This window comes from Catharus ustulatus, chromosome 9 (assembly GCF_009819885.2).
Source record: "Catharus ustulatus isolate bCatUst1 chromosome 9, bCatUst1.pri.v2, whole genome shotgun sequence".
In the NCBI taxonomy this organism is placed as follows: Eukaryota; Metazoa; Chordata; class Aves; order Passeriformes; family Turdidae; genus Catharus; species Catharus ustulatus.
This window is the reverse complement of record NC_046229.1, coordinates 15,359,309-15,385,456: the sequence shown is the minus strand read 5'-3', so window position 1 is coordinate 15,385,456 and position 26,148 is coordinate 15,359,309. Positions and strand designations below refer to the sequence as shown.

General features: G+C 41.6%; 1 protein-coding gene across 1 annotated transcript; it reads left to right on the top strand.

Moving 5' to 3' along the window:
- On the top strand, nt 1–23,919 carry LOC117000165 (vitellogenin-2-like). The gene is made up of 36 exons (XM_042779571.1): nt 1–70; nt 185–205; nt 312–463; nt 1,733–1,984; nt 2,482–2,643; nt 2,731–2,879; nt 3,469–3,619; nt 3,726–3,883; nt 3,975–4,140; nt 4,973–5,098; nt 5,493–5,711; nt 6,652–6,869; nt 7,007–7,104; nt 7,380–7,504; nt 7,615–7,716; nt 8,364–8,483; nt 9,392–9,581; nt 11,232–11,325; nt 11,437–11,622; nt 12,132–12,276; nt 12,395–12,617; nt 12,696–12,871; nt 13,234–13,719; nt 13,831–14,040; nt 14,507–14,557; nt 15,463–15,549; nt 16,558–16,770; nt 16,865–17,007; nt 17,404–17,542; nt 18,013–18,148; nt 18,594–18,780; nt 19,100–19,188; nt 20,235–20,332; nt 21,074–21,233; nt 22,579–22,740; nt 23,595–23,919. Exons 1-36 carry the CDS (start codon nt 1–3, stop codon nt 23,711–23,713), a joined length of 5,583 nt encoding a protein of 1,860 aa, XP_042635505.1. The 3' UTR covers nt 23,714–23,919.
- The last annotated feature ends 2,229 nt before the right edge of the window (nt 23,920–26,148 follow it).

The following is a 26,148-nucleotide window of genomic DNA, read 5'->3' as shown; positions in this document are numbered from 1 at the left end:
ATGTCTGGCAGAGCCCCATTCACCTTCACTATGAGGGGAATCATACTTGCACTAGTGCTCACCCTCGTAGGTAAGACTACATCTCCCTCCTTCACCTTTCTTTTCCAAATTTTCCTTAAGTTCAGTGGCAGAAATTGGATCTAGATTGAACATTACTTACCTGGCTTTTCATCTCTTTTTGTAGGTAGTCAGAAGCTTGACATCGGTAAGTAAATTTCTTTCTATAACCTTTTTTTCCATGAATTTGCTGTTATTTCTATTTATTAGAACATGCTTACAAGTATTGTGAAAATGGCTGTTATTTCCCACAGACCCTGAGTTCAGTAGCAGAAAGAGCTACCTGTACAGTTATGAAGGCTGGGTGTTGAATGGGCTTCAAGAAAAGAATTTAGCCAAAGCCGGCGTGCGCCTGAGCTGCCAACTAGAGATCAGTGGGCTGTCAGAGAACACCTACCTCCTCAAGGTACTGCAGCTTGGAATGTGCAGCAGGAAGCTAAAATCACAGCTGTAATTGCACCTGGCTGGTCTGGGGTGTAGGAAAGCTGCAGGAAACAACTAGAGACTTATCACTGTAGGTATCAGAGAATGATCAGCACGCTGCAGTTTCAGAGCTGATGAGTCACCTGTGTTTGTTTTAAGTTGTTTGTAGCAGGTGTTCCTTAAGATTTCCTATTGGGGGTTTGCTAGAAAATGGCAAATTACTGAAGACGTTTAAGCCTGCTTTAAGATTTGGTTCTAGTCTTAGCACACGTTTCTAACTCCTGTGGGAAGCCAGGACTTGGGTGTGTAAAATCATTGTCATAAAGGTAACTGATAAACATAGAATTAAAAAATGATAAAAGCTAAAGATAAAAAGTGATACATGATAAAAGTAAGATTAAAAAGTGGATATCATCAGAAAGGAGTATGTAATAATGTTTAGTGTTTGAATAATGCAGTAAAAGATCTGTACATGTGAAATCATGCCTTTGCTGATGTCAGCAGTGATAGGACCTGACTCAATTCAGAAATGTACATTCAGAAATGTACTTTTGTCCCTTTAATTCAGTTACAAATTAGAGGTTCTTTTTGGAATGCTGAATTCAGTGACATCTCTCACCAGCTGTATTGAACTGTAGATCTTTCAAAACCGGGGAGTAGGATTGCATTTCACATTATAGAATTTGTCCTGAAATTCTTATGATGTGCACCAGCCTGTGCTCTGAGGCACCTAAGCTGGCAGTAATTTTGCCAAAGGTATTGAAATTGCTTCTTATTTACATTGTATCTCAGTGTTTATAACTATAATGTTCGTTGTCAAAATATTTTGGTTGATTTAAATAACATATGAAATGAATATAGTATTAGATTAGTTAAAAAAAAAAAAGTTGTATAGGAATAAGTTAAAATGCAACATTCTGAAACTGCAATTTTTTTTACATTTAGAATGATAGAAGCTTTTAAAATGCTAAATCTAAAGCAGAATATTTATTTTAAGGCTGTCAAAAAGGGAGAATTTAATTTTTAAACTGCTTCTATAAGTCAAAACAGTGCTGTTGAGCAGAGAGGATTTGCACTGGTTTTACACAGTGGAAGCACAAAACAAAAGAATAAACTGCTCTATCATTTTTTTAAGCCTATATTTGGAAGAAAAGAGTACCTCACTAGTGGCTATATTAATTTCATCCAATCTGTGTGCATATTTAGTACCAAAGTAATTTTATTCACCTAAGTATCTTGATTTCCCCCCCAGATCCGCTCTCCACAGCTCGAGGAATACAATGGCATCTGGCCCAGGGACTCATTCACTCGATCTTCCAAAATCACCCAGACGGTTTCCTCGTGCCTTACCCGGCCCTTCAAGTTTGAATACAGCAGTGGACGGGTTGGAAGCATTTATGGCCCAGAAAACTGCCCTGATACTTGCATTAACATAGTGAGAGGAATACTGAACATGATACAGATCACCATTAAAAAGTCACAGAATGTGTATGAATTGCAAGAGGTGTGTTTCTTTCCATTCTAAAACTATTTTTACTAAAGGATGCATTTATTCTCTTTAATAATAATGGTCTTCTATTGAGTTTGTCTATTTGCATGTACTTTTGTATGTTTGTAGTAAGAAAAGGGAGATTTTCATTCATATAGAAGTAAATGTGTGCATGTGTGTTTGACAGATTACCTGGGCTGAATTCTTTCTAAGATATCTGTCTTTAAGTCTTAATGTGCAGTTCTTTGGAGAAAAATAATTTTTATCCATGAATTTGTTGTATGGCTTCCATAACACAGCCACTTGATCAATTTTATTTGCTAATTGTTGATATTAATTCATTTATTATTTTTAATTTTAAACTCCATCCCCTGACAAAGTGTTGCTCACTTGCCTATTATTTAATTCAGTAATGGTTGAATGTAATATTAACAGATTCATTAAGTAAAGCTTCTCACACAGTGAAATCCTGATATAATTGGGAAGTCTCATTTTCTGTATTCATCTGCCAGGCTGGGATTGGAGGTGTTTGCCACACAAGGTATGTCATCCAGGAGGACAAGAAGAACAGCCGAGTCTCTGTTACCAAAACTGTAGACCAGAATAATTGCCAGGAAAAAGTGGTGAAGAGCCTTGGAACGGCTTACATCTACCCCTGCCCTGTTGACGCGATGGTACGTGAGATGTGAAAAGATCTTCCTAATTACAGGCATGGCCACTGTGCTCCCATTCACTCTTTGGGTCTCCCTGTCCTCCTACAGAAAGAAAGGATCATCAAAGGGACTGCAGCTTTCTCGTACAAGCTGAAGCAGACAGACAGTGGTACCCTGATCACAGAGGTGGTGTCTCAGCAGGTGTATCAGATCTCACCCTTCAGTGAACCCACCGGTGTCGCTGTCACGGAAGCAAAGTAGGTGGGACACGGGCTTTCTTCACAAAGTGAGAATAGTTAGAGGTTCTATGAGTCCCCTTCAGCCCCAACTGAGGTGAAATGAGAATTGAGCTCCATAGCAGTTGAATGGAGAGGTGTGATCACACTTAGAGTTTCCACAGTCCAAAAAGTTCAACAAACCATTTCTTGTTTGTACTTTGATCAAACTGGTATTGCAGTTACATGGAAGAAAAGCATGTTTTGTTCACTTACACCATAAGAATGCAAGTTCACTTCTCTGTTTGTTCTGAAAAGGGGCTAATTTTTAGTGTCAGGAGGAAGATGGTTCATCTAGAAATAAAATTGTTCATTACCACAAGTGAATAGCTCTCATTCAGCAGAGAGCAATTTTGCTTCTCCTCAGAAACAAGTTCATTGTAGGTAACTCCAATGTTATTTTGTTCTAGATAGAAGGCTTTACTCATTACCAAAAGGTTTTCTTTTGATAAGAACAATTTTTTGAAGAGTAAAACGGAGACCATCACAGTATCACTGAAACAACAAACAAGCAAGACACATGGGTTAAAAGAGATAACGCCTTTCTCCTGTGACACTTGTTTCTTGACAGACAGCAACTCACCTTGCTTGAGGTGAAGAGTGAACGGGGGAGCTCCCCAGACATCTCCCTGCAGAGCTACGGAGGCCTGCGATACCAGTTCCCAGCAGTGCTGCCACAGATGTCAGTGCAGCTCATCAAGACAAAAAACCCTGAGCAACGGGTACAGCATTGTTTTCCAAACTGCTTTCCTAATTAAAGAAAAAAAAATGATTGTAAATTCCCAAGAATACAATTATGCATGCCCTCTACCTTGTGTTTTGTAACAGATAATCGAAACCCTGCAACACATAGTCCTGAATAACCAGCAAGATTTCCATGATGATCTTCCATACCGTTTCCTGGAGCTCGTCCAGCTCTGCCGCACAGTCAGCGCTGACACTTTGGAGTCCATCTGGAGGCAATGTTCAGATAAACCCCGCTACAGGTATTTCATTGTGGCAGCCTGTAAGAAACTCTGCTGGTTGTGTGAGAAAACCAGAGCTAAAATGAAGGATTTGTTAAAATTCTATTTGTAGGAGATGGCTGCTGAGTGCAGTTTCTGCGACAGGCACTACAGAAGCACTCAAATTCCTCAAGAGCAGAATCCGCAGTGATGACCTTAGCTACTTTCAGGCTCTTCTAAGTGTTCCCTTTGCTCTCCATTTAACAAAAGCTGATGAACACACTGTTCCAATAGCAGCAGTGAGTAAAGCCATGCCAATCTTTCCTGTCTCACAACGAAAGGAATGATAATCAACAACTTGTGATTAAATACATTGGAGGCTGGATACTCCTCTTGGTACACTGATTTTGTGGAAATGTTGACCCATGATTTTGTTTTGGCATAGCATTTATTAGAGCAGAGTTCTATGTCTTAATTTCTCTATATTGATATAAAGCCCTTTTCTTATAATACCTTTTGAGAATAATTCCCATTTTAATTTCCTGGATCACATGGCATGCCTTCTACAGACAAAACTTTGTCCCTTTAATCTCCTACTTCTGAAACAAATTGATTGGGGTGCTATGTCACTTGACCAGCTCTTTGAATTGCAAAGTAGTCCATGAAGTGGAAAATACCGCAGGAAAAGTATTAGTGCAAACATCAAATATGTCGGCACAATAATGAACCATTTATTCTGAACAGGATTTTTGCCATCTCTAGCCAATATACTTAAACAAGAAAAGTGTGAATGATGTGAAAATGTATCATTAACATAATTGAGTTGCATAGTTTTCTAGAGATACTCCATTTATTCATTGATACTTATCCATAATCTTAATGTTTTCAGTATTACGTTCAGTTGATGAAAATCAAAATGTAGCTATGTAAGCTTTTATGTGAATAAACTAGTGGGGAATTAAGCTCATAAGTAAAGCTTCCAGATATAATGTCTACAACATACTTTGTTTGGATGAGAACAGTAATCATTCTGAAATTGATCCCTTCAAATATGAACTGATGATTTTCCTGCTCTGAAGGCTTTGTGAAGCGCTCTACTAAATGATGAATTAATTTTTTTCTTCTTCACAGGATTTAGTGACAAGTTCTCGAATCCAGAAAAATCCTATGCTTCAACAACTTGCCAGCTTGGCCTACAGTTCTGTGGTGAATAAATACTGTTCACAGACCTCATCTTGTCCTAAAGAAGCTGTCCAGGTGGGCAGATTTTTGCCAAGGTTTTTTTTTGTGTTTGTTTTGGGTTTTTTTGGGTTTTTTTGGTTTTTTAACAGCTTAGTAATGTTCATTATATTAGTTTAATTCTCTTAAGATACAGTATAAAAAGGGTGACTGGAAATATAAAGGAAATATAAATACACGTTTTTTAGATTTTCTTCTGAAAAAAGGCATCAAATAATTTTATCAATGTAGTCATTTGCTTCATCATTGAAAACACTGTTTTCACATTGCAAGGGTAAAATCCTGAGAGAAACCACCACAGAGTGATTTTATTAAAAGTTGCTTTACTGTGATAGGCTTTTCAGTGGGTGAGGGAGCACTCTGGACAGTCTACACATTAGAGTGAGAAGATTGAACTGTGTTTTGTTTACAGCCCATCCATGACCTGGCAGATGAGGCAATCAGCAGGGGCCGTGAGGACAAAATGAAATTAGCTCTGAAGTGCATTGGCAACATGGGAGAGCCAGCCAGCATCAAGCGCATCCTGAAGTTCCTTCCCATATTTTCATCCAGTGCTTCTGATATCCCCATCCACATCCAAATTGACGCCATAATGGCCTTGAGAAAAATTGCTTGGAAGGACAGCAAAACAGTACGTAGGGTTTGGTAGATTTTCTTTACTTGGTGAATTAGAATATGTACCATAAGCATAATGATTTAATAGTATAATGTGTGGATTCAGTGTGTTTGGTTCTTTTTGAAATAAATATTTAAAAGAACAATACTATACAGTTTTACATTCAGCTAATGTTTTCTGCTAATCTGTAATGATAATTAGTCAGTAGGAATCTTCTGGAAGGATATCAGCAGTGTTGCTTTTATCATCTCTTGTAACCAACTAAGTCCTGTGCTAGTTATTTATAGTGGACACTTAACCACTTAAAAGTCAGTCATGTAATTTAAATTGCCTCTGTAATCAAGAGGAGAGACACTTTCTGTTAAACTCCTAGGCCAGATGTCAGCATTGCTTTGCCTCTTTTAGACCCTTCCCTTGAGGCTGGATGAGTCACCAGTGACCCCACACGGAGGTTGCTGTCACAGAAAGTGTAGTCAAGACTCCTGCCTTTCAGATGGTTTAGGTATAGGACCTACATGACAAACCATTCTCTCAAGCTCTCTTTGGTGAACTGCTGAACTCTTTTAAAACTGGTCTAAAGTAGTGAAGTATGCTCACTGAGCCAGTGGAGTTACTTTAAACAATGAATCTGTCTTATTGTCTACATTTTTTCTTCCAAAAATATTCACTGATATTTGAATGTCAGTAATGTACAAAACAATGCTGATACCTTTTTGATTGTCATGGGTTGACTTAATACATCAATAGATGGACATTTATTTCAGGTTCAGTGGCTCCATGGGGCTGTTTCGCCATGGCCCCTTCAGTTATATTAACAAAGTTATGTGGAATCCTGCAGTAAAAAAATATCAGGAAACTTTTCTGCAGGGATAATGATCCCCTCTCCCATATTTCCTGTTGGTTAGGTCTGGATCAAGTTTACAAAATGGTTCCAGACCCTATTTTGTCTCTGCAGGTGCAGGGATATCTCATCCAGATTCTGGCTGACGAGTCGCTGTCCCCCGAAGTGCGGATGATGGCTTGTGCTGTTATCTTTGAGACAAGACCTGCCCTTCCCTTAATAACAACCATTGCCAATGTGGCCATGAAGGAGAGCAATTTGCAAGTGGCCAGTTTTGTGTATTCCCAGATGAAGGCTTTGTCCAAGAGCAGGTTGCCCTACACGTACAACATGTGAGTAGAGACAGGAACAAAGTAGGTCCTCTTCTGCAAATAATGATCTCTTGCATGTGCTGGTACCTAAAGTCAGTTTGTTTACTGTCAGGATGCAGCTTATTTCTGGATGCTATTACCTTTTTCATTTTGTTTAGATCTTCAGCTTGCAATATTGCCCTTAAGCTGCTGGCCCCCAAATTGGACAAGCTGAGCTATCGCTACAGCAAGGTCATACGTATTGGTGGTTACTTTGGTGAGTAAGTGATTCAGTGAGCAGGATTTCACTTCAGAAATCCATTCTTAATATATTAAGTCCTTTGGAGAAATAGGACATTCTTTGTTTCAATGAGAAATTAAATGTGAGACTTACATGTTTAGAGAAACCATTTAATAATTTCTGCCTAAATAATAAGATTTTATTTAATTATGTATCTTACAGTTGACAATGGAAAAAGCTGCAGAAATATGATCTTGAATGATATGCAGAATGGTTAGAAAAAGGATGTCTCTTGTTTACTTCTGCCATAGATAACTATAAAGTTGGTGCTGCTGGAGATGTCTTTGTTATGAACAGCCCAGGAACGATGTTCCCATCAGCAATAATTTCCAAGCTGATGGCATATTCTGCAGGATCGGTGGCTGATTTGGTGGAGGTAAATATTTACCTAAGTCAATAATAAATCAAATTAAAATTAAAAGTGCTCAAAAAGTTTCCTCTCTGTGAACATGTTTCAGACTGCTCCTTCTCGTGCTGTTTTGGTAGGCTGGTGTCCGTGTGGAAGGCCTCACAGATGTCCTCGTGAAACGAAATATCCCATTTGCTGAGTATTCCACCTACAAAAAGATAAAGGAGATTGGAAAAGCTGTGGGTATTTTCAGAAATACAAAGTGTGGGTTATGTGAAGGGGCATTTAGCGATGCTTCTCACTCTAGCTAAGGGCTGTGTCAGGAGGTAAACTACGCTCCTAGGAGTCAGTTCAAGTATTTCTGTGAGGGAGAGATGTGCATTGCGGACAGCAGGGGACATATGCCATGGATGCAAGAGCTCCCACCAGTTTTTATTCTGGCTCTGCCTCCTCCCCACCTCAGAGATGGCTGCAGGAGGAGCACAGGAGGGAAGGGACTGGTAGGCATTGTAGCATGGTGTGTGACATGCCTGGCAGGCTTCCTACTCCCTCCCTTCACCTACCTCACCTGGTTTATAACTATATGCCTTTGTGTTCATGAGAAATGATTTTTTTTTGCTGTGTTTTCAAACTGGGTTTAGTGCTACCTAACAGCCCAGACCTTGTGTGTGAATGTTATTGTATTGGGATACCAAACATTTGTGGGCATTTAAATGGTGGAAGAAAGTGTGAGTTGGTGCCACCATGCTACTTACAATGGGACATTTTACAAAGGAAAAGGGCAGCTTGGCTAGGTATGGGTTTAGTTATGGGTGGTTTAGGATGAAAAATCATTTATGAAGTGTTCCATTAAGAAACTTTGCTTATCTCTTTATCTGTTCCCCAGCTGCTGGGATGGAAGGAGCTGCCAACAGAAACCCCCTTGATCTCAGCCTACTTTAAACTCTTTGGCCAAGAGCTGGCCTACATCAACATCAACAAGGAAGTTATACAACAGGCTGTGAAGGTACCAGGGACCCCTACTTTTCTTTGCAGTATCGGAAGCGTTGCCCTTTCCTATCCCAATCCCTAGTGTGTTTGTTGCAGGCCGTGCTGGAGCCTGCTGACAGGAACCTTTGCTGTCCCAATCCCTTGTGTGTGTTTGTTGCAGGCTGTGCTGGAGCCTTTCCTGTCCCATTCCCTTGTGTGTGTTTGTTGCAGGCCGTACTGGAGCCTTTCCTGTCCCAATCCCTTGTGTGTGTTTGTTGCAGGCCGTGCTGGAGCCTTTCCCGTCCAAATCCCTTGTGTGTGTTTGTTGCAGGCCATGCTGGAGCCTTTCCTGTCCCAATCCCTTGTGTGTGTTTGTTGCAGGCCGTGCTGGAGCCTTTCCCGTCCCAATCCCTTGTGTGTGTTTGTTGCAGGCTGTGCTGGAGCCTTTCCTGTCCCAATCCCTTGTGTGTGTTTGTTGCAGGCCGTGCTGGAGCCTTTCCTGTCCCATTCCCTTGTGTGTGTTTGTTGCAGGCTGTGCTGGAGCCTTTCCTGTCCCAATCCCTTGTGTGTGTTTGTTGCAGGCCGTGCTGGAGCCTTTCCCGTCCAAATCCCTTGTGTGTGTTTGTTGCAGGCCATGCTGGAGCCTTTCCTGTCCCAATCCCTTGTGTGTGTTTGTTGCAGGCCGTGCTGGAGCCTTTCCCGTCCCAATCCCTTGTGTGTGTTTGTTGCAGGCTGTGCTGGAGCCTTTCCTGTCCCAATCCCTTGTGTGTGTTTGTTGCAGGCCGTGCTGGAGCCTTTCCCGTCCAAATCCCTTGTGTGTGTTTGTTGCAGGCTGTGCTGGAGCATTTCCCGTCCAAATCCCTTGTGTGTGTTTGTTGCAGGCCATGCTGGAGCCTGCCGACAGGAGCCTTTCCTATCCCAATCCCTTGTGTGTGTTTGTTGCAGGCCGTGCTGGAGCCTGCCGACAGGAGCGCGGGGCTGAAGAGGCTGGCGGCCCAGCTGCGCAGCGGCGTCGCGGGGCAGTGGACACAGCCCGTGTGGCTGGGAGAGCTGCGCCACATCCTCCCCACCTGCACCGGGCTGCCCCTGGAGTACAGCTCCTACAGCACTGCCACAGCCAGGGCTGCGCTCAGCGGTGAGCTGGGAACTCGGATCAGCTCTGCACGCTCTGAGCAGGGCATGAGAGCCTCAGCGGCTGAGGGAGAATGGAGAAAGGGGGGAGCCAGCAAGTTAGAAATAGAACTGGTTTTTGTATTGGAGAGTAGGGCAGGGAAGATATTGAAAGAGAGGATGGACGCACTGATTTGTGCATTGTCTTTGAATGGATTGAATACGGCAAAGGTGAGATGAGAACCTGGGAAACCAGAGAGAGAGAGGCCACAACATTCAAGGCCAAAAAAACCCAAAAGCTGCCTGGGGAGCTGATACAGACATGGGTAGAAGGGGGTGGCTCCTGAGAGGTGCACACACAAGCTAAGCAGGATTCAGTGTTGATTTAAAAAGAGAAGAAAATAGAAAACATTCTAAAGAGAACTGTTAATAACATTTAGAAGGCAGGAAGAGAAGAGGGCCACTGGAAAGAGACTGAAGCTCACTTCCAAAAGAATAAATATACAAGTGCTAATCCTATGAAGAAGTTAATTCAGAGATCACTGAATGTGAGCTGTGCAGCAAACTTAAATTAGGCAAAACTGACTCTAGTGTCAGCTGACACCACACAAGGAATGAAGGGTGACGTACATGTGCTTGTGCTCTCCCACCTACCCACTCTTCGCTGGTTATTGGTTTGTTAGTTTGCTTTAGTAACATCTTTGGAGCTCTGCCCCTTTTGTGTGTCTTCTGTGTGTTTTTTATTTTTATTTTTTTAATAATAGCCTTATAGCCAAGTTGGGGAGGTATGGATTGGATGGATGAACTACAAAATGAGTGAAGGTTGTCCAGGCTGCTGATGGGTAGTCCAAGGGTAGTCAACAGCTGAAAACATAATTGGTGACTTGTTACAAGAAACATTCCTGTGCCTTTGGCACTTGTTCATTGCCTTTTAAAATTTGAACTTTGTAAAAGAAGGCACCCTCAGGATATCTCTGTCAGTATTAACACTGAGTTGGTGGCAGCAGTTGCTGCTCTAGGTGGGGTCAGGCTGCCACTGACAGGCAGCTTAACAGGCTGGAGAGGGTGGCCTGACAAGTGTGTGAAATTTGACAAAAGCAATGCAAAGTCCTTCACCTGGAATGGAGAAACCCAGGCAAGTGTATGGGCTGGGCATCACCCAGGCAGAGAGCAGCAGCTATGCAGGAAGGGCAGGATAGCCTGGTATGACAAACCAGCAGTGTGCTCGTGTGGTGATGAAGTGGTGATGACAACTGCATCATGGGCTGCAGAGCCAGAGTGACAATGATTTCCTTCTGTATTTAGCACATTTACAGCTATATCTGGAGAGAATGTCTAGTTTTGGGTCCACAGTACAAGATGTTCACATATGATGTGAGGAAGGATTGGAGAGCAGAGGTTGTTTACCCTTGTTCTCTGCATTCACTCTGTCTCCTGACTCCCCATGTTTCTGAAATTTTAATGTTATACTAATTATCAAACTTTCAATTTGAGTCAGCTCTTCATTCTCTTAGTATATTTTTATTTCCATTTTCAATATGTTGCTTCAGAACTTGCCTACATAACTTCCTCTATATTTTCAATATTTTTCAGAATCATAGAAGGTGTCATATACCCCAAAATCTGTCTTGTTTTTCATTTTTACAATGTTTAAACATTGTTCTTGTATTTGCAGTTGATGGAAAGATAGCTCCCCCTTTAACTGGAGATTTTAAACCTTCACAGTTGCTTGAATCCACTGTGCAGATTCGTGCTGACATAACCCCCAGGTACGGCAGGTTTCCAAGGCTTTTTGGATGAAGGAGGTTTCTAGGGAAAGGCAGAACCACATGGGTGAAAAGAGCACCTTTCTCACATCTGACTGCTGCACTCTGTTTCAGCTTATACATACAGAAATTTGCAACAATGGGTGTCAACACAGAATACTTCCAACAAGTTGTGGAAATTCAAGGCAAGGTCCTGACAAGAGTGCCAGTGAAGTTTGATGCCAAGATAGACCTGAAGCTGAAAAATATAAAGATTGAAACAAAACCATGCCGTGAGGAAACTGAGATAGTGGTTGGAAGGTATGGTAGCACTACTTTAGAATATTTAATGTTTCTGAAGCCTGACAAAGCTCACAATTGACTGACCTCCCACAGCAGTCTCTAGATAGGCAGTGACTCTTCAGTGTGTGGCAGAACCTTTGGGATGAAGCACGAGGAAGAAAAATACAGTAGTTAAAAATCAGATGATACTTAAATTATTTAGCGGTGCATTTTTATATTAAATTGTTATTTTGTGTTCGTATTATTGTTTATTATTTTATTGTCTTTTAAGGATTTTGATTTTTATGTTTGAAGGAATATTTTTAATGTTTTAGAAATTTTGTTTAAATTTATCCAGATTTTGAAAACTTCCTGTAATATAAAAAAATTATATTTTTATTATATTTTTTGTTTTATTTCTAAATTCATATATAATCCCTGTGTTCAAATATCTTACCTCTGTGCTTTCACATGATACTGACAAAGATGTATTTGGTCCAAAGACAAGGATTGGAATAATTCTCCATTTTTTGCACTTATTTCAACAGCCATAAAGCTTTTGCTGTATCAAGAAATTTAGGAGAACTAGATGTTGAAAAGAGAACCTCAATTCTCCCAGGAGATGCTTCATCAAATATTGTGGAAGAACCTTTCAAACCATCAGATAGAGCTTCCAGTGAAGATTTCACAAAGGTAGCCTATGCTTTTTTTGCTTATACAGTAATATTTACCCTCTCTAATGGATGTCTGTAGTTTTACTCTTGCCTATGACACACACCCAGTGGTATTCACATACTCATCTCGAATGCAGCAAGAAGCTGACAGCTCGTCAAAGAAAAATGGCTATAGCTCTCAAGAGGATCTTCGCCACATCACGGGAAGAAAATCTCACAAACAAGACATCTGCGTCAAGCTGCATCATCTGGGGTGTCAGCTCTGCTTTTCCAGAAAGTCACGAGATGCCAGTTTCCTAAAAAATACATATTTGCACAAACTCATCGGGGAACACGAAGCTAAAGTAGTCTTGACCCCAGGTAAAACACTGAGCATCTTAGGCTTGTCAGTGCTGTTTGAAGCAGTATAACTTTCTAATGTGTGCAATTGGTGTGTAGTTGAAACAGATGCTGGTATTGACAAAATACAGCTGGAGATTCAGGCAGGATCCAGAGCAGCTTCCAAAATAATTCATGAAGTAAAGTCGGAGTCTGAGGAAGAGGGTGAATCATCTCTGCATGAGGACATTCAAGCTAAACTGAAGAAGATTCTAGGCATTGAAAGTGTGTTCAAGGCAAGTGACTTTGAGTACGGCAGTGGGGAACATTTTCCCCTAAATGAGGGCAAGAATTTGAAGTTCAGTGTGGAAAGCTGACATGGCAAAGAAGGGATGGGGCTGTTTTGAAAGGTGCCAGTGCCCCATGCTGAGGTGTTGCTCCTATGGGTTGCATCCAGCATGGTGGTCTGTGCTGGGCTGGATTTCAGCTGGATGGAGTGGATCTGAGGGAATTCTGTAGTGAGTGAGGCAGGGAGGTGGCTTTTCCTTGAAAAGCTGGTGTGAGAACCCAGCTTTGTCTGACACCCACAGAAATTTTACTTTGTAAAAACAGGACCAGATGTATTCTCTCTTTTGCATCTCTTGGACTGTGCTTGCAGATTGCAAATAAAACACGACACCAGAAGAAGAAACCTTCAAAGAAAGAAAACACTATGCTTCCAGACCTTGGGGCAGACCCCGATACAAAAGATCCCTCCAGCTCTTCTGCCTCCTCAGCTGTCTCCTCTTCCTCATCATCTGCTGTTTCTCCTCGTAGTAAAGAGGCTGGTGATGAAGATAAGAATGATCAAGAAGAGCAAGCGAAAAACAAGGATGCAAGCAGCAAGAGCAGCAGCAGCAGCAGCAGAAGCAGCAAGAGTAGCAGCAGCAAGAGCAGCAGCAGAAGTGGTGGCAGAAGTAGCAAGAGTAGCAGCAGTAGTGGCAAAAGTAGCAAGAGCAGTAGCAGTAGCAAGAGCAGTAGTGACAGAAGTAGCAAGAGTAGCAGCAGCAGTGACAAAAGTAGCAAGAGTAGCAGCAGCAGTGACAAAAGTAGCAAGAGTAGCAGCAGCAGTAGCAGCAGTGACAAAAGCAGCAAGAGTAGCAGTAGCAGCAGTGACAAAAGCAGCAAGAGTAGCAGCAGCAGTAGCAGCAGTGACAAAAGTAGCAAGAGTAGCAGCAGCCGTAGCAGCAGTGACAGAAGTAGCAAGAGCAGTAGGAGTAGCAGTAGTAGTAGCAGCAGCAGCAGTAGTAGCGAGAGGAGCAGTAGCAGCAGCAGCAAGTCATCGAGTCATCATAGCCATGGGCATCACTCGAGATACGTGAACAGCAGCAGCAGCAGCGAATCACTGAGCCACCATAGCCATAAACATCATTCAGGACATCTGGAAGGTGGCAGCAGCAGCAGCAGTGCATATTCCAAAATATGGGTAATGTTGTCAGTAAATAACTGATGCTACTAATGTTTGTGAACCATGCTCCTGATGGTGGCTGGCCTTGCATGACAAACCAGGACATTAGGAGTTGACCAGTAAATTTTAGCAACATAAAATTGAAAAATTTATTCTACAAACACACCTGCAATCATTGACACAGATGTGTACTTCATCTCAAGTTTGTTGAAAATTTTGTTACTGTCGGGAAATTTGGTTTTCTTGGACAATTTACTGTCCACAAACATTGCATATTTCTGTCTTAATTTTGTGGTAGAAACATTATTGCTTTATATAAATTAATTCATCTTGCATTACGTGCTCGTGACTAAGCATACAGAACTGTGCATGAATGATAATAAGTAAATTTCTTATTTAATTCTCAGTTTTCAGATTTTCATATAATTGCAGCATTTCTTTTCCTCTGAGACTTCTAATCTTCTTGTTTTTGTCACTTTCAAAGGAAGCTCATGAGATTTATCAGTACCGCTTTAAATCACTGCATAAACAAGAGGTAAGTTTTTCTTTCCTCAGTAGAAGAAGTATGGAATCTGTCAAGAGTTAAATGGAGACTTTAAAGGCAACTTGTTATCTTTGTTGAGGAAAATTACAGTACTGATAGGATTAGAATCTTGGTGGTTCTTCTGAGGTGGGTAAAGACAGAGAGCTGTGTTCCCTTTTGTGCTGTGCATATGAAGCCACTTGTGGCTCTGCAAAGGAGATATAAAGCCTCTTCCAAAGCATTGGAAAAGACTGGAGCTGCACACTTTGGTGGAACCCTCAGAAGCTTGATTCATTTGATTGTCTTTGATCACCTGGTTTCTTGGGTTGGAATCACTGCAGGTACACAATGAGGACAGTGATGTGGACAAATGTGGGATGATACCTTATTTTATAGCATTTTGGTTGAGCAGATTCTAACTAGGGCATGAGCCAGCCAGAGTAGTGTCCTTGATATTAGTGTTCCTCAAAAAGTAACACTTCAGCAGTATGTGTCCACTCAGATACTCCTTTCCATTCAGTTGGACCATTCAGTTTATCTTCCAGTTCATCAGGCCTACAAATCAGGCCTGTGCAGAATTTCTGGTCTTTCATGTTGAAGTGAGAAACTGATGAAATTTGACTTGCTCTGGTCCATTGATTTTTCATACAGGGAATTTTCATCTAGATATGGTCCTTATGGACCGTGAAGAATCAGATATGTTTGGGGAAACAAGACTTTTCAGAGTTAGATCCTAGGTACTGAGCAGGACAAAGCCTATTGCAAGTCATTGAGTTGCTCAGGGTTGGAACAGCCCAACTCCAAGTGCCATGACAGAGAGTGTTATTCAGCACTGCCTCATGCAATTTCTTCAAGCATGCTTCAAAGTTACCCTCTTAAACCTTAAGGTTTGATTTTGGTTTGGGTTTTTTTTGCAGTTCCCAGAAAGTAAACTCCCAGATGACCAAATTAGCAGCTCACATTCCTCTGCCAGATCCAGTCGTGCCTCATCTCGAGCTTCATGGGTTAGTTGCATCATTTTCAGGGGGTTTTGACAGCTTGGAATGATGTCAGAATGGTTGTGGACTGACAGCAATTGTATATAATAGTAATTATAATAATAATGGGAAGGGGGAAATGCCAGCCTCTCAAGTATCAGGTATCAGTCAAGACATGCACCACAGTTCCCACATGCACCTTCCTCTGCAGTGAGGATCCTTCTTACTTGCATCACAGCCCTTCCCTCATGGAAATCCCACCCAACAGATGTCTGCAGAGATTCATTTTGTGACCTCTGCAGCCTGGAGGGAGATTGAGGTGCTGCAGTGCCAGTGTGAGGACATTGGTGGTGGCAGCTGAGGCTTGGAGCTTGGGCTGCTCACCACCACCCAGGCAGATGTGTGCAGGCTTGAGAATGATGGAGTGAAGATATTGAAGATATGAAGGTCATAATGACCTTCTTAAAGGAAGTAGAAGAAAATGGCCTGGATTTTGTTCTGCACTGGGTTGCTGTGCAAACAGAAAACCTGATTGCCCCACAGAACTCACAGCCAAGTGTGAGGAGAAAACCAACACAAGACCCAGACAGATAAACAAGAGCAGACGAGCTGGGGGATGTTATTGCTGTGGGAATGAGTGACACATACAAATGACAGCTGATGTAGTTCAAACTGAACCATTTTCTTTTATTCACAGGCTGGATACTAACAATGAAGCCCAAATCATATAGTCATTACTGTATTTTAATTACATGAATATTTCCATAGTGTCAGCTGTAGCTCAGGAAATGGCACAAATTTTGACTCATAAAAACACAGTGATAAAAACCATCTGGCATCCAGAGGCACGTGCACATTAAAGACATATGCACGAGTTTTTATAGGCATGTAGATATGTGTGATACATATGCTGGTATATATTTGTGGTTCAGTTGTTTATTTTTCATTTATCCATCTAGATCTTGCATCTAAAATGTTCCATGGTAACTCTTCTATAATTATATGCTTTGCATACTTTCTCCCTCTTCTACTCAGCCAAAGTTTTTGGGAGATGTTAAAGCACCAGTATTAGCAGTTTTTCTGCAAGGCCTCCGTGATGATAAGAAGATAGGAGGCCTCCAGCTCGTGGTATATGCTGATATTGACTCCATCAAGCCCCGGGTGCAGGTATTTGTGTCAAACCTCACAGATTCAAGCAAGTGGAAGCTCTGTGCTGATGCTTCAGTCCTCAATGCTCACAAGGCAGCGGTAAGGCTCAAAACTAGCTTTTACAGCTCCATATGCATCACAGGAAAATCGTGCTCCAGGCATTGAAAAATGGACCATTGTCCCTTCATTACAGGCTTACCTGAAATGGGGACGGAATTGCCAGGACTACAAGGTTTCATCTGAGCTGGTAACCGGGAAGTTTGCTGCCCACCCTGCTGTTCAGGTGAAACTGGAGTGGCCTAAAGTGCCTTCCAGTGTCAGATCCATAGCAGAATGGTGAGAATTGAGTTCTTAGTGACACTTGTTAACAATACCGGTCAACTGGGAAAAATCAACATCTCACATGAGGTTCTAGTGGCTTAAGTGCTGGCTGATATTTTATTCTCTGATCTGTCCAAGTACTGCCTTAGGACATTAAAGATGAGTGGATTACATCTTGTTTTAATGTACAGTAACTCTTTATATTTGCCACAATTACTGAAAACTGAGGGACAGATCCTTCCTTTCACTGAAGTCTTCAACAGAGTAGAGCAGAGAGTGGGTATAAGAACATAACCAGGGACCCTGAAGACTGTTGTGCTGCTTACACACAGGTTTGAGACAATCTAGTTGGGATGTGTGCAGCCTTTTGTTTCTCCATCTCACCAAAACTTCTGATTTGAACTCTTGAAGGTTTTACAAGTTTGTCCCCGGGGCTGCATTTATGCTGGGGTTCTCTGAAAAAACAGATAAGAATCCTTCTCGACAAGCCAAGGTGATCGTGGCTCTAACTTCTCCGAGGACATGTGATGTTGTTATCAAGCTTCCTGATGTAATTATGAAATATTTTATCACTCTTCTATTTTTTCCTGGTAAAGTGTGACTGTTTAATTACAGTGAGTCAATTCTGAGAAAGATTAGCATCAGTTTGGGTGCAAATGATGAAAATTAATTTTATATATTTCCACCATTGTAATATTTCATAGAAGGATGTCTATATAGTGATTTTTTTCAGAGACATGGGCATTCATAATGACATGAGTTTCCACCTGTTGTATGTCCATAAGTGTTCACCTCATCACCTTTGAAAGGGAGTAATTAATTTTCTCCCAAATAATACCTGAATGAGTTCTCTCACACCATGAGAAAAACTGAGTAAAAGCAAAAATCTTATGGACAATGAGTCAGATGAGTTATGTTCATGTAAAATCTTTGCAATGAAAGTTGAAGAAATAGGGAAAAAATCCTAGTTGTGTACAGGCAAAGGTGCATTTTGAAATGTGCTTTTGACTTCCTTTTTAGGTTACCCTCTATGAAAAAGCCATGAGACTTCCCCTGTCACTTCCTGTAGGTCCAAGGATACCAGCTTCAGAGCTGCAGCCTCCCATCTGGAATATCTTTGCTGAAGCCCCTTCTGCAGTTCTTGAGAATTTGAAAGGTCAGAGTCTAACTGGCTTCAGAAGCATGACAACTTCAGTCTCACAATTTATTCTGACACCTTCTAAATTTTGCTGGCATTGTTTGTCTCCAGTTAATTAGGAAATGCTCTATAATGTGAGGATGGTTCAACTGAGAGAAAATATTCTGCATTTAGTACAGAAATTATCAGCATTTCAGGGATGAAGATACCAACTATCTGAATTGATAACATTTAAAATTTCTGGCAATTATTTTTTGTTAGATAAAAGAACACATTTTATACGCCTTTTTAAGAATTTATGGGTGCTTGGCTGCCAAAAGTCCCTGTGAACCATATGAAAATATCACATAGTGAAAAAAATACAAAGCTAAAATAATATGGCACTAAAAACAAACCACACCATTTAATGGCTTTCTCTCATGGAAAAGAAAAAAACTCACTGGCACTTTTTTTTTTTAACCAGCTCAATGCTCAGTTTCCTACAACAAGATCACAACCTTTAATGCAGTTCGGTTTAACTACACGATGCCAGCGAACTGCTACCACATCTTGGCTCAGGATTGCAGCTCTGACCTTAAGTTCTTAGTGATGATGAAGAATGCAGGGGAAGCTGTGAACCTGAAAGCAATCAACATCAAGCTTGGCAATCAGTAAGTGACTTCTGCTGGATGCTGGGATCATGAAGGACCTCAGTGTCCACATTTAGTGTGAGAGGAGCTCCAGTCTGAGCTTTACTGCAATGGTTAGCAGCCCATGGGGTTGCTCCCCTAATTTATTTTCTGTGCATATTGAATGCAAAGCCGATGCTCTTATCCTGCATCTTGGGTGACAAGACTACCCCTGATGTAATTAAGCATTTGAAATGAGCTTTTGCTCTGAGCAGTGATATTTAGTGAGCAGGAGAATGCCTCTGTGACTGTAAGAGTGGGAATGTGTCACAGCCAGGGTGAACACTCTTGTCCTTGACAGTGAAGTCGATATGCGCCCTGCGAGCGGACGGGTGAAGCTGCTGGTGGATGGGGCTGAGAGCCCAACTAATGTTTCTTTGACATCTGCTGGTAAGTGATGCAGCACATGTCGTTTAATTTTCACATGTTTTAGGAGAAAGAAGGAAAGAGAAAGAATCTGTGAAGGAGATTTGATCAGTTTGTATTCAATAAGTGGAGTTTTTTTTGTTTTAAATAATATTTAAGAATATGTATTTTACTCACTTGCAGAGGAATATTTAGAAAGATTGATTAGAGTGTGAAGCTCTTGAAGCAGCCTAAATAAGCAAGATATAATTAACATGAGGATCACTCCTTTTTGTACATGATTACAGGTCCTACTGTAGTTCCAAATTTGAGAAGTGTTTTAGCTTTGCTATCATATTTTGCTTGATTAAAACATTTTGAAGTGGAACTTTTCTAAAATCCACTACACTTGTGACCTGTATATTGATGTTTTCCCCAGTTTGATTTGTAGGTATAAATTTGGCTTGCATTCTGCCAGGGATAGATATGGAGAACTGGTGAAACAACCTGCTTCATTCTCCCAAAATAGGAATAGTTTGTTTCTGTGAAAGGTACAGGAAGACCTTGTTCCATCCTGTGCTGTGTAGTCAGGGGCTATATACAGTGTGGGTATTCTGACTGAAGAGCTGCAATATATGAACTGGGCTAAATCTTGCTGAAATTGGGTTAGCATGTACCAGTGCTAAGCTCTGTCCTATTTGTTATGTACTTGGGAAGTGATAATTGCACTACAAATGGCTCCATGACAGTCATGGTGTTCCTCATATTTCCATATTCCAATGCAGTGTACTCAGCCTTGTTAATCTGTACAACTGCAGAGATACTGTAGACAGCTCACTAATGTGATTATGTTAATAATCCAAGAAAAAATTTATAAGTCTGTGATCATTAACGTTATCTTCCAACCTTTTGTGAGCACCCATCTTCTATATATGCCCATTTCTACATCGCTTTTTTTTCTATATTTCTGTTTCTTGAATAGGGTAACTGAGGTATTTTGAAGAAAAAAACATTTTAGAAACATGACAGTTGTTTTTTTCTCTGTTAAAGAAGCTAGGTTTGGTCTGATTTTGTTTTGGTTTTTCTTCTAGGAGCTTCTCTGTGGATCCACAGTGAAAATCAAGGGCTTGCACTTCTCGCCCCAGCCTATGGCATTGATAAACTGTACTTTGATGGATACACATTCAAGGTATCATTCTTCTTCATAAGCTTGGATGTTTAGAAATTTCCATAGGATTTCCTTAAATCTGTGTGTATGAGGGCAAGGGTGTACAGTGGCAAAGACAAGTGTGTGCAGGGCACAAAAAACCCCAGAGTGAAGACACTGCTGCACAATTGCACAGTCCTGCTCTTGATTTCTGAGTGTGAGAAAGGAGACTCTTTGATCCATGGAAGTACTCTGTTCTTGCAGTACAGATGTGTGTTGTGAAGTGGGTCTGTGAGTGTACACATGCTGAGTCAGCAGTGCCCTTGTAAGAAAAATGAGTTTTCAGCTGCTGACTGCTGTTCTTACAGCTGTATAATTTTTCAAACAGCAAAAATGCAGCCGTTCTTGTTAGATAAATGAGTGGTTTAAAGTCTGCACTAAAATTAATACGAAGCTGGATTGTAAGAGGTCAGTAAACTGTTCCATGTCTGTATCTTCTACTATCAAAACAACCACCAGAAAAAAACTCCAGCATATTAATAGTCTAGAGCTTGAACAACTTAACATCTTGGACTGGCACAGCAGGTGATAAAGACTGTAGCAGTTATAGATTCTGGAGCCCCACAGGAGTTTGTCATCTGACTGTCAGATCCTTTTGAATCCTTATCAAAGAGATTTTAAATGTTTGTGCATTCACTTACACTGGAAGGAACCTGCACAGCAAAAAAGTGCTCCACAGGTATTACTGTCTTTTTAACTTGAAATGCTTCTTTTTCCTCCGAGATCCAAGTTGCTTTATGGATGGCAGGAAAAATGTGTGGACTGTGTGGAAAATACGATGCAGAATGTGAACAGGAATATCGGATGCCCAACGGATATGTAGCTAAAGATGAAGTGAGCTTTGGGCATTCTTGGATTTTGGAAGAAAGGCCTTGTAGAGGAGGTATGCAAGCTCTAATAAATTCAATATAATATTCTGCAGTTGTTCAGAAAATGTAGAATTTGTTCAGAAAATTTAAAATCCAAAATAAAAAAGTGTATTAGAAGATTAATTATTAAGTTATATATTAAGTTTTAAAATTACTTGCAAGTCAAGAAAGAAATAAGAAATCACAGGTTAAATTAGCCAAAATATACAACTTAGTTAAGTTCAAAAAATAAGATGAATCAAAATCTTTGTTTCACTTTTGAAGTATTTTAGAAGAGGATCAGCAAGAGAATAAAATTCACACAGAATGCTTTTATTTAAGCACAACAGCATTTTCTGAACATCAGTTTTCAGTAATTAGCCCATCAAAAAATCAGATGGGGATTAGTAGTTATTACCATGGCTGACCACCTAGTTTTTGAACCAGTGCAACCTGTCAAACAAGGCATTCAAGTACATGAGCAGTTCCAGGGACTTAATTACATGGTTAAAATAAAAAAGCTGCATTTTAAGTCTTTCAGTAGATTGGATCTTATGGTGTGCTGGTGCTCTCACCTGAGGTTATGATGCAACATCACACCACAGTACCTGAGGAGAGCAGGCACGCTGCATCTGTAGAGACTTGTCCTATGGGAAGGACAAGTCCCTGGAGATGGCTTGTGCATGTCTAACTCAACATTAGCTGTTATTCTTCCATGTTTTGTCACAAATTCTGGGCAACAAACTTGCTTTAAATGGATATGGAGTCCACACACACATCCACAGTAATATTCCTGTTGCTAGTGGTGACCACATTCTGTTTCCATTTAACATATGATGGAAGCTGCTGAAATTTGAAAACTTATAGCTAGGAATAAATTGTGGTCTGTTTAGCTTCTCACTTGTAACTGTTTGTCCTGGGAATCCAAAATGAGATTGTTAGTACTCATTGGTAGCAATGACTGTTGCTCTCTCTCTGCACCAGTTTTGTGCCTGAATGACATTGGTAATAATGCAATTCTTTAGTGATTAATTTTATTTGGTCAGAAATCCCCCTCCACTGCTGAATATTTTAAAATGTGGTTTGACAGCTATTCAGTAAGCCAGTTTACCTTGAAAAATGTTTATTAGAAAGTACTGTGTGTCTATATCCGGATCTAGAAGCAGACCAGTTGCATTTGAAATTAACTTTCCAGGGCTCCTGGAGACAAGCTGATTTGAAAGGTTTGTCAGCCAGTAAAGATTCTCCGTTTATGATCAAAGCACAGTTTTCACAGAGGGAGGTTGTTTTCAAATTGGCAGTGTTGGCAGATGGGTCCCTCTGGGGGGGTCTGGAGCTTTGGGATGTGTGCACATGAGCTGTCCCCAATGCCTGTTGCAGCCTGCAAGCTGAGGCACGCCTTTGTGAAGCTGGAGAAGACAGTGCAGCTGGCCGGGGTCGAGTCCAAGTGCTACTCCACGGAGCCCGTGCTGCGCTGCACCAAGGGCTGCTCTGTCACCAAGACTGCCCCAGTCACCGTGGGCTTCCACTGCCTCCCTGCTGGTGAGTCAACAGAAATCCTGCTCAAGAGGAGCTGAGCAAAACTGTAAATAGATTGTGATTTGACTCAGTTATTCCACTTGAAAAATATGAATAATAGCCATAGGTAGGCTCAGACTTACTGCCCTATTGGCTGAAGAACTTTCCCTGTTTTATTAATAGGCAATCATTACTTCAGTGAGGGAGATGATTTTCTGTTGTACATTTACTTGTTTTCATTGTAGTGGAATTGAAAATCTAAACCGAATTCTCCTTCATGGTGCTTAGGGATAACAAGATAACAGCACAGTCAACACTGTGATTCAGCTGAAAAGCTGTGTACTGCAGCCTGTGGAGACTGAGCCATATATGACCAAGTGCAGCACCCCAAAACAGCGATCCTTGCCTTGCATTTTTTATATATCTCTGCCTTTGGAAGTGATCCTACTTCACTGAGCTGATTTAGGTACTCCAAGGCAGCTGTGGACAGGATTCTTGCCCACAGGCCCAGTGATATAAGAGTATTTCTTTTCTATACATGTATTGTGGATTATAAGACACTAAATAAAGTAGATTTAAATTATATAGAGCATAGAATTGTATCTGTTTTACAAGTGTTTGTTTTCTTAAAGATCATCATACCCTTTCCTAAATGTATCATTAATAAAATTCTGCATGGAAGTAGTAGCTTTCAAGATAGAACTGGCTTATTAATGAAGTGGGTTTCCTGGAACATCTCTGTGACTTAGACAAATCTAAATATGTAAATCAGTGAGGAACAGCCAAGCCTGCTGTAATTAATGACTAGTGCATGGTAAATGCTGTACCTTGCAGAGCTACTTGTGAAGAGTTTAATTTAATTTCTTGTTCCCCATCAGATTCAGCTACCAGCCTGACAGACAAGCAGACGAAGTTTGACCAGAAGTCAGAGGATATAAAGGACACTGTTGATGCACACATAGCATGTTCTTGTGAGGATGAAGACTGCAGTACATGAAGCTGCACATTTGCAGCATAAAAGAAAACAGAAATACTTTCATGTTTATATTGTGTGGTGTAAAAAACCTTGTCTTAAGGAATAATAGAGATACTAAATTAAGTATTCAAGGATGTGTGGAATCTTCCCAAGTAATTTAAAGTATTAAACTTTATTATTGTAGAAAACTGTTATGATTGCCCATAAATTTCTGATTTCATAATAAATCCATGCATGGAAAAAGTTGTGAAGGCTTTCTATTTCACTGGTGGTGGTAAGAGGAGGACTCCATTGGTTCTCCATATCCCCCATTTCATAGACTTCTTGAGTTTGTGGCCATCTTCTGTGCACCAGGGTTACACTGGGAACTGGGTTGGGTAGCTATGGCACTACTACTCCTGCTTGTTCCCCCAGTGCTTCCTTCCTTGGTGGTGGGATCCTGTGCACCTGCAGCAGGAACTGACCACCTTGGTGTGATGCTGCACCCTCTGCAGCAGCCATGCAGCCGTGGTGCTTGGCCAGAGCTCTGTGAGGGGCCAGTGCTGCTGTAGGGAGCAGCAGGCTCAGGGAATAAGCCTCAGTCTCATGTCCCTGGGCAAGGCTGCTCTGAGGGAGCCAAGAACACGTTAAGTTTCTGGTGCACCACATGCAGAAGCTATGGTGAATTGATGTCTTTGAGCAGGACAGGACAGGGTTACTCAAGCACATCACCTGCCAAAGGCTCTGAGGCTGAGCGCTTTGGGTGAGATGTCCCAACCCCTGTGCCCAGCAGCAGTCACCACTGCAGCCACCAACAGGAGGGCTCTGCCTCCTGCCCCCCACCACAGCTCAGGGATGAGCTCATCTGTCCTGAGCACTGGAGCCCAAAGGATTCCAGCAGATCTGGAATGATGTTTTCTGCTTGCCTTAAGGTTGTGTTTGCAGGCTGAGTATACATACTGGGTGAATGGGATTTTGAAAACCCTTGAGAACCTTCTGTAAAAACTGTGTTGTTTTGCTCTCCCCAGCAGCTTTTGCACCTTCAATGGATGCACATACCTGAGTTTTCTTGTTTGGATATCAATTTTATAACTGAGAAAGGTAAAGTCCTTAGTACCTAAAGAAATATGTTTGAAAGGTCTAAATATACCATTCTATGCAGTTTAAATGCTGCCATGGTAACCTGCTCTGCAGAAGGATGGGGAGCTGGCAGCAGCAGTAAATCCACGAACTGGTGGGTTTGCTGTTTGCCTGGAAGTCACATGGAGCAGTGGTGTAAAGCACAGACTTTTCAGGTAACCTCAGACTGAATCCAGGGTGTTTTGTGGCCCCTGGGGGTGATGCTGGTACAAACTTCCAGCTCCAGCTGGGACAGCCCACGGGGCTCTTCTCTTCCCAATGTGACAAGGCTGGAGCACAGTTTTGGGGGGATTGTTTTCTACCAGCCTCAGCATTCAGGTGTGATGAGCCCCAGAAGTACCACTCCTGGCAGGAGAGCCTGGGTGAGCATCACCCAACCACCAAGGCAGCCAGAGCAGTCCTGTGGGACTGCAGGGTCTGTGGGTGTCCGCCCCACGTGGAGAGCCCTCAGTCAGCGTGTGCTGCTCTCTCCCACTGCCATTGTGGAGAGAGCTCAGCACAGCTCGAGGGAAATGCTGTCCAGGGCAGGTCCTGGACTCAGCAAAACTGTCACCCTCACAATTTTCTTAATTTGAGGGTTTATTCCTCTCTCTTTTTAATTCAGGTCATGTCCTTCTGAGTAATGCTAGTGTAAAAGGTTTGTGAGTATATGGAGTGTATAGGAGTGCCCTAGGAAAGGAGAGGTTTCAGTTTTATAAAAAAATTGCTAGACACAAGGCTCTTGCCAGCAGGTTTAGGTGACCCTTGAAGCAGAACAGATGTCCCTGTGCAGCAGCATGGCTGGGATGACCAGGAATGCATCATCTGTTGCCCAAAGGGAGGGATGGGGTAGGGTGGGGAGAAGATTCTGCAGCCCCAGGCTGCAGTGCTGGTGGTTTTGGGGACACCCTGCCCTTGCAGCTGGGTACAGCTCCCAGTGAGGACCCTTATTTTGAGAAATGTTGTTTGACCTTTATTTTGAGGAGTTGTAGCGTGATGTTTCAGTGATACAGTGTTATAATTTTGAGAATACACACATTGTCGCATTTAATATTGCCATCACAGCAGCTCTCTGCTTGTACTGCCACTGACCTCAAGTCCTTGCTGCATGCAAGATTTAAAAAAAAAAAAAACCCAAACCTGTGCAGCTGCATATCATTATGCCATAATAGCTTTTGAGCCTGGAGTACCGGTGGCCAGTACAAATCCTTTAAGTACATTTCCCGAATCTCGAAAGACGTGACAGAACTCTCTAGTGAGTAGCTTGGCTTTCTATCATGTGCTACCAGTTTTACAAGGGAAGGGGTTAAAAAAATTGAGGACCTGAATATAGAGCCAGTAAAAACATGGTGAAAGAT

Bases quoted from the DNA above. Each gene is read 5' to 3' on its own strand.
- LOC117000165 (XM_042779571.1), top strand. From the start codon at position 1: ATGTCTGGCAGAGCCCCATTCACCTTCACTATGAGGGGAATCATACTT. The intron at 1,985-2,481 runs GTGTGTTTCTTT...TTCATCTGCCAG, and splicing joins ATGTGTATGAATTGCAAGAG to GCTGGGATTGGAGGTGTTTG. The intron at 7,105-7,379 runs GTGAGTAAGTGA...CTTCTGCCATAG, and splicing joins ACGTATTGGTGGTTACTTTG to ATAACTATAAAGTTGGTGCT.